The 8,239-nt window shown below is 55.4% G+C and overlaps 1 protein-coding gene across 7 annotated transcripts in view; it reads left to right on the forward strand.

The window, feature by feature from the left end:
- Positions 1-7,897, forward strand: part of TRAK1 (trafficking kinesin protein 1) — a 124,232-nt gene extending 116,335 nt beyond the window's left edge. For 6 of the 7 annotated variants that reach the window (XM_047099567.1, XM_047099563.1, XM_047099564.1 and 3 more), the window contains 2 exons: positions 2,040-2,142; positions 5,096-7,897. In XM_047099567.1, coding sequence (XP_046955523.1) covers positions 2,040-2,142; positions 5,096-5,894 — 902 coding nt within the window. In that variant the 3' untranslated portion in view covers positions 5,895-7,897. The other variant, XM_047099572.1, reaches the window with a different exon arrangement.
- The last annotated feature ends 342 nt before the right edge of the window (positions 7,898-8,239 follow it).

The following is an 8,239-nucleotide window of genomic DNA, read 5'->3' on the forward strand; positions in this document are numbered from 1 at the left end:
CAAACCCATCTGTGTCAGATGGGTTTTGCTTCTGCTGATGCCACCATGTCTCTAAAATGTCCATCTTGCACCACGTGTCGCAAGGGAAGATCCAGTACGTGGTGGGGGGAGAGGAGCGAACCTTTGGGACCTTTTGATTCGATAATCTCCCGTGTTTAAATGGGGTCCACTCCTAATTAAAGCCAGCCTTGCTTTTGATTTTTTTTTTTAAGGTGATCTCTCTTTCCACTGTTGTGTCTTCTTCGTTACCTCTCCTTCCTGCGTTTTTCTTTCCTCCCTCCCTCCCAAATAACCCCTCACGCCTGTTATTTGGGATGCTTCTCTCAGGCTTTTTATTGCTTTTGTTGCTAGATCTTATTGTGGCCAGAGAATCGTGATTGTTTGGTTGCCTTTTCTTCATAGCTTCTTCCATTTTTGTTTTGTTGGCCGCGATTTTCCAGTTACCCTGCCCGGTTCCTAAGCCGTCACATTTATCGGTTGAGAAAGATTCATAAAGCCTGTTTTCATGTGTGTTTTTGCCCCTTCCTGCTCTGCCCGGTGCTGCCCGTGGTTAAGGGTTGGCTCTGGTGGCCGGAGTGCTGGCTGCCTCTCCAGGGGCCACGGGCGCCTGCCTCGACCCAGAGAGATGAGTCGGACCATCATAATCGGGGCACAGCAGTCTTACGTTGCGCCTCTTGTCCCTGCCACCATTTTTGTGCTCTGGCCTTGTCCTGCCTGCCTTCAGTTTGCCTGTCTCTGACAGTTTTTGTTTCATCTGGTTCCGGGCTTTTTTTTGTTTTGTTTTTTTTATTTTTTTGTTTTTTAAGACCCAGTCAACTGCGTGTGGATCTGTAGGTTTGGGGCACCAATCTCTTCTGTTTTATTTTCCTTTTTGTCAAACCCAAGGGAAAACTTGCCAGAATGAGCTAGAAGATTCTAGTTCGCGGCCTTTTGAATCTTTGGATGCTCATGGCCTCTGAGAACCAAATGCGTTCCCTCTCCCCCAAGAGGTCTCTGGGGGCTGAGCTGCTAGAGGGGTGTCGGGACGGGCAGGGCGGGGGGTCGTCCCACTACCGCATTGTGCCATTGTGCATGCTATCCAGAGCAGCATCTTTTTTTTTTCCTTTTCCTTTTTTTTTTTTTTTTTGCATTTGAGTTATGAACGAGGGTGACCTCTACAATCATGATGTCTCCCATAGACTCGATCACTCATTACTTCCCACTCGCCAGCTTTCTGATGCATGTTCCTAATGCTTCTGTGATTTACTTTGCCCCAAATCATAGTCTTCAGCTGCCTTAACAACAGCCCCTTAGCGCTTTAAAAGGAAATACATTGAGGACAACTTCTCTTTCATTAGAAATCAGACATCCTAGAGACGGCAAGAAAGCGGCCCGGGGGACGGGGGCCGCACGCACTGGTGTGTGTCAGACCGCACCTGATCCTGGAGCTAAAGACAGCCCTGGGCTCTGGGAGTCTTGCCAGCTTGTTGTTGGGGCAGCTGACATCCCATCTCCCACCCTGCGGACCACACATAGACAGTAGTGGAGCCAGCTCCCCCGAGCCCCTTTCCGTGTACACAGGAAAGGGAGCCATGTGGGCCTTGCCCCATTTCTGGGTGGCAAGGCCCCTCCCCATCCCCACGCCTCTCCCCTCTCCTTGGCAGAACTTGGCACCTGTTTGCCAGTAAAAAGAAGTGTGAAACACCACAAGAAGGAAGCCGATTCTGACCCCTGAGGAGGGAAACCAGATTACCCCCAAGGGCTCATTAGCTCTTCAAACTGGATCCACTACTGGCCAAAGAACGCTGATGGGGAACCCTGTCTGGATTGGGTCGGAAGCTGCAATTTGATGCTCTGCAAACCAGTGCTCAAAAGTGTGGTTATTTTTGAAAGACCACCTTCGATCCAGAACATGTGATTACACCTTCCTTGCCCAGATCCGGTTAACAAGGTAGCTCATCGCTTCTTCTGTCCCTTGAGGGCCATGCTGGGGTTTTAACTTTCTCATGGGTTTACTTGGATGCGAGGAATATGTTCTGTTCCCCCCTCCCCCAATTTAGCACACCACCCTGGGAAGTGCATGTCACAGACCAACTCCACCTTCACCTTCACCACATGTCGTATCCTGCATCCTTCAGATGAGCTCACGCGGGTCACGCCAAGGTAAGGGACCCCGGCCCCGGGGTGGGCAAGGATGGGGTGAGGTCGGGGCGCTTCCTGCAAGGCTTACTGGCAAGAAAAGCCGAAGTAGAGAGGCTCATTCAGAACCAACTTGGGCCAGCTGAGGCGTCTCGTAGCACCTGCTGTTTGGGGTCCCATCTTCCCTCTTGAGTTGAGGCCCTTTTTGATTCAGATCCAGCACAGAGAGACGTGGACCCAGGCTCTAGGTGCCTTTTTAGCTGGCCGCGTCCCTCCCTAACCAGCCGAAATTGACGCTTCCACAGTCAGTAAAGCCACGTCCGTTGGGATTTTGTCCCAAAGTCTGTCAGTAGAGCATGGAGTCCCTTCACAGAGTGGAGGCTGCGTGCCTCTGGAATAGACTGCAGGAACCATGTGCCACAGCCACAGTGTAACGACTGAAAGGATAAGACTCGAAGACCCAGCCGTGTGCCCAGCATGGCCCATTTTCCTTCGGTGCCTTCCAGAAGCGATAGAGATTGACACTGGCAGGAGGACTTGTATGGCCTGGGGTGGTCTGCTTGGCTTGGTTTCAGGCCTTCCACAGCTTCTAGTGAAAGAGAAAACGGTCTCCCTCCACGGGGTGAGGTGACCCCCTCAGCCCTTTTCTGTATGGTGCAGTCGAGCAAGGCCCCGGGCGAATGCAGGTGAAGCAGGAAGGGAGGGAGGCGAGCAGGGCCAGCTCGGAGGGAGCGGCCGCCCCAGGGAACACCTTAAACTATGAATAATTCTCCGCAGGTCATGTGAGGAGGATGACGAAGCGGCCCTATGCCCCGTCGAGCTGAGAGGAGATGTAGGGCAGAGAATGAGCCCACAGGCGAGGCAGGGGGTGAGCACACCGCCAGCGGTGCCTGCCCCCGGCAGGGCCACCTGGAAGGAGCTGTGTGTGCACGCGTGGCCGCCACTAACCCAGGACTTAGGCGTGGATGTGTCTCTGTGGTTGTGCCTGGCTAACGTGGCCTTGACAGTGGATGCCCCTAACCCCTCTAAATGCTCAGTTGAGCCGAGTGCCGGCACTAATATGGGCCTAACTGAAGTTCTCAGCAGAAAGGGAATCCACGTCTGAGCTTGTCTTCTCTGACTCCCTTCCTGCCTCTGGAGAAGCCGGCGTCCCCACCCGTAGCCCGATGTTGGAAGAGCTCTAGGTTTTTTACCACGCTCTGGGGCTTCTCCCGGGAGAGGCTGGTGCCTGGTGATCTTCTTTCTAAGCCGTAGGACTCAAAACAGCACTCCTGTCCCCATCTCGGGGTCCCCGGAGCCTCATCAGGGACAGAAAAGACCTGGGCGTTCACTAGCAAGAGAAGGCTTTTTGCCTGGGTTTGGAAGAATGGCAGCTTGAGACCAAATGAAAGATCTTCCTCAGAATGGCCTTGTAAACAAGATTTTAAGTCCCCCATGTTTTTGCCCCCTACTGCTTGTAGACCAGTTTTGTAGAATTCCACTTGTGCTTTTTGGAGAATCCATTTCTTAACCTTAGGAATCTGCTGTGGCTTCTAATCTCGTGTTTCTGAGTGCTCCCGACCCGCCAGCATCCCGAACCCTGAGCTTGCGTAAGATGGGCCTGTTCTGGGTTTCTCACCCTGAGCTGACCAGCCAGCGGCAAGGTCACCCCAGTGTGCAGCCAAACGATGCCTTAGCTCGAACGTGCTTGTGAACCCTCCCTCCCCCAGCAGAAGGCCCCTGCTCACGTCATTCCTGGGACCTGCTCCAGAGCGAGGCCCCTCCCTGCCCATACCCCTACTTGGTGTCTTGCCCAAGGTATCTGGCCTGCCTTCTGCCAGGCTGGGGAGAAAGGGCTCTGTTCCCCCAGCTCCTGGGGCCCACCCAGCTGGCCTGCTCCAAGGGGTACCTGCAGCCCCTGCCATGGCCCTGGGGAGGTAGCAGGGCAGGTCTCCTAAGACTCTAAGGAGGGGTGTGCTGCCCTGCCCTTAGGGGTTTAGCCAGCAACTGTGAAGGACCTCCATGCCTTTGTGGCCTGGCCCCATCCCTGCACCAGCTGTTAAGAGAGGGTCTTTCCTGATTTTTAAGCAGACAGCAATGTCTTTCCCCCTGCAGCCCCTGTTATACTGCGCTGGCCTCACTCCCTTTACTGCTGGACTCCAGCTTCTGGAACATAGTGGGTCCTCAGCCAGCATGACACAAGTGGATGGAGAAATCTTGCTGCTTTCCTTTGGTGACACAGGTGTCACACCTCCCGTGAGCCTTTTTCTAGATAGCTCCATAGATGCAGGCCTGATAGTACATGACACGGCTGCCTCTGACCCCATAACTCTGCTCACGGAGGTGGAATCGGCAACCACGGGAGGAGGACTAAGGGGGAAGCACGGTGCAGGGAAGGGCGCTATAGTGGAAGTCAGGAGGCCGGGGAGTGCTGCTGCTGTGATGCACACCCCTCAGCCTGTCTCCCCCTCACCCACGGGCTCTCCACCTGCTGGGGCCATTTTTGGGGGTAAGCTCTCAGATCCCGAGTCCCGGTTAACTTCTTGCCTTGGGAGTAGTCAGTAGGAAGGAACACCGGAACTTGAGTAATGGGGTAGGGAAAGAAAGCCTCTCTGCTGAAGGGCTCCCCCACCCCCCATCTTTGGGGTCACCCAGACTTGGGCTCGAATCCTGGGTCTTCCACTCAGTAGCTGAGCGTGACACTGAATCAGCCACCTAACCTCTGAGACTGAGTTTCGTCACCTGCCAAGGGGACAGTTGTCCCCACCCTCCGGGGCTAAGACAAGGGACTCATGTGCAGCTTGTTAACCTTAAACCATGCCCCCACGCAAGGGAATCCAAGGCCCCCAGGGGCGGGAGGGAGGAACAGACGTAGAAAGAGGCATCTGGGGAGCCTGGGCGGGTCCTCCCTGTACTCCTGCAGGAGACTGGCCACGAACCTTTTCGTGGGGGCTCGTGGGCATTTTCTGATGAATGACCTCTTGTCCTTTCTTATCAGCCTTAACTCGGCTCCAACTCCAGCTTGTGGCGGCACCAGCCACTTGAAGTCCACGCCGGTGGCCACCCCGTGCACTCCACGGAGACTGAGCCTGGCCGAGTCCTTCACTAACACCCGCGAGTCCACGACCACCATGAGCACGTCTCTGGGGCTGGTGTGGCTGCTGAAGGAGCGGGGCATCTCTGCGGCCGTATATGACCCGCAGAGCTGGGACAGGGCCGGCCGGGGCTCCCTCCTGCACTCCTACACCCCCAGGATGGCGGTGATCCCCTCCACCCCACCCAACTCGCCTCTGCAGACACCCACGTCTTCCCCGCCCTCCTTTGAGTTCAAGTGCACGAGCCCTCCCTACGACAACTTCCTGGCTTCCAAGCCGGCCAGCTCCATCCTGAGGGAAGTGAGGGAGAAGAAGAACGTCCGGAGCAGCGAGAGCCAGACAGACGTGTCCGTCTCCAACCTCAACCTCGTGGACAAAGTCAGGAGGTTTGGCGTGGCCAAAGTGGTGAACTCAGGGCGAGCCCACGTCCCCACCTTGACTGAGGATCAGGGACCTCTCCTCTGTGGGCCCCCGGGCCCAGCCCAGGCCCTGGTCCCCGGGGGCCTGGTCCCCGAGGGCCTGCCTCTCGGATGCCCCACGGTCACGAGTGCCATCGGCGGGCTGCAGCTCAACAGCGGCATCCGGCGGAACCGCAGCTTCCCCACCATGGTGGGGTCCAGCATGCAGATGAAAGCCCCCGTGACTCTCACCTCGGGCATCTTGATGGGTGCTAAGCTCCCCAAACAAACTAGCTTCCGGTGAGGACGGGAGGGGGGCCCTTCCCCTGGAGGAGACCCGTCTTCGCTCCTGCCTCCCTCTCTCCCCCACTGCACTGCGCGTTCTCCCTCTCTCCCCCTCCGCCCCTCCCCTCTTGAGCTAGACAAATCAACCTCGTGCCTAATGGGGGAAGAGTGGAGACTTTGTACAGTGTGTACATAGGACCTGGAGACTTGTATCCGCCCTGCCCTTCCTCCATATCCCACGGGAAGGGCCCTGGCTGTCACTGCTGTCACCGGGACTTTGTGCGGCCGGGGACAGGGGCAGGCGGGCGGCCCTTTCTCCTCCTCTCCTTTGAGAAGCACTGAAACCCCCCCAGTCGTTCTTATCCCATGGATAGGAAACCAGTGAATCTGTGGCTCCCAGCGCTGTGCATCGCGGGCCGGCACGGGGCACCGCGCCTCTGCCGGCCGGTGTCCCTGGGCGCCTCCCCTCGCTCGCCCCGGAAGCGCGGCAGGAGCCTCGGGCTGCGGCCCCACGCAGCTGATGTAGCTTTCGGGAGCGCAGGGCTGTTCTTTCTTTCAGCGGCGGCCCGGCTTCCTCGAGACCTTCACTCCTCTGCTTCAACGGAGAGTCGCTTCTTTTTTTTTGAGGTGGGACTTTTTCTTTCCATGCCTTCGACCTCAGTCGCCCTTCGCTGTCCCGTAATCATTCGTCAGGCCGGAGGCCTGACCTGGAAGAATGTATCCACGCTCCCGTCGCCCCTTGCGGCAGCCCCCGTGTGTTCTGCGTGAGGGTTCCGTTGTTCCGTTGTCTGTTTTTCTTATAGGCAGGGAAGTAATGGTACTAGATGGCGCGTCACAGTCCGCGTCCCGTGGTTCCAGGACACCGACACCGTACGGTTTTCCTCATACCGAACCGCTGATGAGAGAGCGGCCGGGCTTGGGGACCCCGTGTCCCAGCCCCGTTAAGACCAGCCCCGAGACGACACGTTTAACAATGCGATTAAAAGGAAAGCGGGTAGAGGGAGGAGGCTGGGAGTGGAATCTGTCAGCAGTGGAAGTAAAAGGAACCCCAGCTACCCGTACGTAATACGAAACCAGTTCACGGGAGAAAGGGGGCTGTGGCAGTCTGCTGGTTCCAGTCCTTCCTGGGACGCCCGAGACTGGTCCGCGTGTCTTCACGGATGTGGTCTTCACGCAGGCATTCGGCGCCCACTCCCTGGGCCCTCACGTCTCGGGCCAGAGTGCTTATTACCACAAGGTATCTTCTCCCTCTCCCGCGAAGGCCTGTGTCTAGGAAAAGATAGGTGCTCGTGGGAAGAACGGTGCGTGAACAAGGGAGCCTGGTCCTGTGGGTGGCGCTGATGAAGTTCGGACCTTTTATTTATTGGTGCGTGCTGTGTTTTAAACATGCGCTCTCCTTTCCGGTTCCGGCGTGGCTGTGGCATTCCAGGCCAAGCAGGTAACTTATTTATTGTAACCTGAGGACTGCGCCGTCCCTCAGTGTTCCGTGGTCCTTTGGTCCAGCCATCCGAGGAAGGGTAACATCCCGTGCAGACAAAGGTGTCGCGTTGCCGTCCCCTGTTCCCCGCCCCCTCCCCCAATGTGTCCAGTTGAGTGAGTGGAAACCCACGCCCGCTGAAGCGTCTTTGAGAAAGTCTCAAAGGAGCAAACGTCGGTCGTCCGATTTTAGAGTATTTATTCTCAGAACACGAAGGTGTGGGTTGTTTCGGTTGTATGCGTGCACTCACTGCAAGGAGATTTTTTTATTTGAATGTATTTTAAAGCAGTAGGTAGAACCACAAAGGAGTATGAAAACCACGAATTGAATGGACCACTTTGTGTATTCAGAGAGGAGCCACCCATCACCACAAAGGAAATACCAGTGTAAAAAATCGGCAATTCGGAGGTCGCAGTACTTAGTATAGTTCATGATCGACCTTGTGCAACCACTACCAAAAAAGCGTGTTGTAATGCATCGAAAAACAATACAATTTCCTTCTCTAATGAATATCAATAAAATAAGTTCAAATGATGGAAACCACACTCGGATTCTGACTTGTATTCCATTTTTCATCGAGGAGATCTCTTTATGGGACACCTAAAGCTGTTCAGCTCTTTGGGACGAGTAAATGAAAGCCGTATACTGTCCATACTGTTACAGCCACCCTTTCACACAATACTACACCTTAGACAACTTTCCAGTTGGAACCTCGAGAGCTTCCCTACATTCCAGGGAATTCCCTACATTATACCGTGTTGACGTACCCACGATGAACACGTTCATACTCCTGTGGACCAGTACCCTAGGGCTGGGCATGGAGTTAATTCCCGCCTTTTCTATCACAGCCCTATAATGAAAAAAAACCTTTGCCTATATGTAATTTT

The sequence above is a fragment of the Lynx rufus genome, unplaced genomic scaffold (genome assembly GCF_022079265.1).
Source record: "Lynx rufus isolate CCGP_SWC_20201006 ecotype Redwood Valley unplaced genomic scaffold, mLynRuf1.p SCAF_5, whole genome shotgun sequence".
NCBI classification, from domain to species: Eukaryota; Metazoa; Chordata; class Mammalia; order Carnivora; family Felidae; genus Lynx; species Lynx rufus.